Source organism: Silene latifolia, chromosome Y, assembly GCF_048544455.1.
Source record: "Silene latifolia isolate original U9 population chromosome Y, ASM4854445v1, whole genome shotgun sequence".
Classification (NCBI taxonomy): Eukaryota; Viridiplantae; Streptophyta; class Magnoliopsida; order Caryophyllales; family Caryophyllaceae; genus Silene; species Silene latifolia.
In genome coordinates, this window is record NC_133538.1 from 439,496,738 (window position 1) to 439,499,663 (window position 2,926).

The window sequence follows — 2,926 nt, forward strand, 5'->3', positions numbered from 1 at the left end:
GCTAATACTCCTGCCAAACCTCTTGCTATTAGTAGGAGGGACATCATAGTTGCTTGGAAATCTTCGTCTAACTTTAGGGAGTATACTTTTATTGATGCTTTGAACAATGCTACCCCTAAAGTTGGTATAGGTACAAATGGTAGTGCATTACTCCCCTTGGGAGTAATGCATAGCTTTGGTTTTTGGAATATTAGGGGGCTAAACAACTTATCTAAGCAAGAACATATCAAGTGGTTCTTACATTCTCAACAGGTAAGTTTGTTTGGTCTCCTTGAGACAAAGGTAAAGCCTTTGTCTCTAAATGCTATAAGAAATAATATGTGTGATGGATGGTATATTTCTACCAATACTTCTTGCCATCCTGGAGGGAGAATCTGGGTGCTCTGGAAACCAAACTTTTATCATGTTAATTTCCTTTAATATAGTGCTCAAGCAATACATATGAAGATTACTGAGATAAACACTGCTTTCCAATTTCATTGCACTATGGTTTATGCTTTCAATGATACTATTGCTAGGAAGGATTTATGGTCTGATGTATCTACTTATTCTGCTAATATTACTGGTCCTTGGTTATTATGTGGAGATTGTAATTGTGTGCTTACCCCTACTGAAATACTTGGGGGTCAAACTACTATTGAGGAAATGGAAGACTTTCAAGCTTGTGTTGATCACTGTGCCCTACTAGATAGTCCTGCTACTGGTTCCTTTTACACCTGGAACAAAAAGCAGGATCCATCTACTAGGGTTTATTCACGTCTGGATAGAGTGTTGGTAAATCAGGAGTGGCTACAGGCCAGACCTGATGCATATGCTAATTTTTTTAATGAAGGATATTTTGATCATTCCCCTTGTATTATACAAGATTCTACTACTTCTTTTGCTGGGAGAAAGAGCTTCAAATTTTTTAACATGTGGAGTAAAGTTCCTGAATTCTTACCCTGTGTTCAACACATTTGGAATACTAAGTGGCAGGGTACCAAAATGTTTCAAGTGGGTACCAAAATGTTTCAAGTAGTCATGAAATTGAATAGTTTGAAACAACCCTTGAAAAATTTGAACAAGTATTTGTTTGCTGACATTGAAAATAGCACAACTCATGCTTGGAAGGTCCTGGATGCCATTCAAACTGCCCTGCATATGAACCCTACTGATTCTGTTCTTATTTATCAGGAAAGAGAAGCTCTCAAAACTTATAGAGATCTTCAAACAGCCTGTGATAGCTTCCTCCTTCAGAAATCTAAGGCAACCTGGGTTAATCAAGGGGACAATAATACCAAATATTTTCATAGTATCCTGAAGAATAGACATGTCCAATCAAAAATTTTCAGGATTACTGATGCTGAGGGGCATACTCATACTGATAGGGATAAAATTCAACAAGCTTTTCTCAGTTATTATCACCATTTGCTTGGAACTACTGCTCACTAGTAGAAAAAACACCTATTGCATCAGTTGATTTACGTCGATTTTACAAAAACTGACGCAAAAAGTACTTAGTTTCGGCGGAAATGCAATCTCGCAAACTATGTGCTCCAAACCATTTGGGGACTTTTTACATTCATTTCAAGGTACATTTTCTACTTTTCATTTCATTGTATTCAATATTTATGCATTTTTGTGTCTGTTGTGGAATGCTTGTACTGCATTAGCTTACTCTTTTGATAGAAGGCTACATATTTCAGTACTCGATTCATCTTTAGCTTTCACCCTGCCCTTGCTTAAAGTTGTCTTTGGTCCAATGAATATTCGACAAATTGTTTATGTGCTCGATATTTTGTCTGTCTCATTTCTAACCAATCGTCTACTTTTTCATGTTGGGTAAGTAATGATAAATAAAAGTAAATTACTATTACTCTTGGTACGATGGGTGATATCACTGATGGAGTTCACTAATTGAGACGAAACTGACTCAGTGAGGATGAAAGGGCGTAGAAATTAACTAGTTGCATTGAAATTCCCACTTGTATGTGGTCAAACACGACCCACAAGCAAATGTGAACAATGTGTGCCGAGACTCGAGAGTTTATATAGGGGTACTACTTTTTCTGATAGATGGTTGAGATTTATAAGATTTATCAGTGATCAGCCATAAATAATTCTACGAAATTTTTGTTACGAGTGTACTTATCTGCTTTTCCTGAGTGACTGAGATTTTTTGGTTACAGAATTGTAGAGGTCATGAAAGCATATGAGATGAACCCGTTCCTACATTTTTCGGTTTTATGTCTATGGATACCGCTGCTGCTGGCATATGGCTTGGTATAACTCCGAACTGACAAAGTGTGTTTTTTTGTGAGACCGTCTTAGACGTCAAATCAACCAAAATATCTTTACTTCAGTTTTATGCTAGTTTTTTCAATCATATGTTCATGTTATTCAGTTGTGTTGATGAGGGCGTTAAGGCTTGTAATTTTTCTGTTTCCCGACACTTTTTTTTTTCTTTTGCAACTGTCAAGGGAATTCGCCGTGTGATGCGGGGTCGAGAGTGTATTTTTGATGTCTAAAAATCATGGTAACATTCTTCTGCCTTGCTTTTGATCAACCCAACACCGTATTTTTTATGTATATTTGATGGCAGGTTTGATATACAAGCACCGTATAGGGCCGTGAGTAGTGTTGTACAAAGATGCAGCTTATTATTGATGCTACTGTTTGATTTATCGCGTCGTATCCTTGTATTTAGTTCACTTAGTGCATAGGATATTGTGTTGCTTTTATGTGTTCGCTTCCCAACTCCTAATCTAGCTACATAGTCGTCGTCTTCTTCACACTTGATCAACTATTGCACCTCTATTTAGCAAGTTTTTAGCCTTTTTGATATGTTCATTTTATATATATACTTTTACTCCTCATTTTAGCTCGGTTTCTATTATTTTTCATACTTTAATTAGTATATTTTTGAGCTAATTTTGTGTTCTAGGTG

General features: G+C 36.5%; 1 protein-coding gene across 1 annotated transcript; it reads left to right on the forward strand.

Moving 5' to 3' along the window:
- Window positions 1-441: 441 nt before the first annotated feature.
- Window positions 442-1,431, forward strand: LOC141632661 (uncharacterized). The gene has a single exon (XM_074445186.1). The coding sequence runs from the start codon at window positions 442-444 to the stop codon at window positions 1,429-1,431; it is 990 nt and encodes a 329-aa protein (XP_074301287.1).
- Window positions 1,432-2,926: the final 1,495 nt, after the last annotated feature.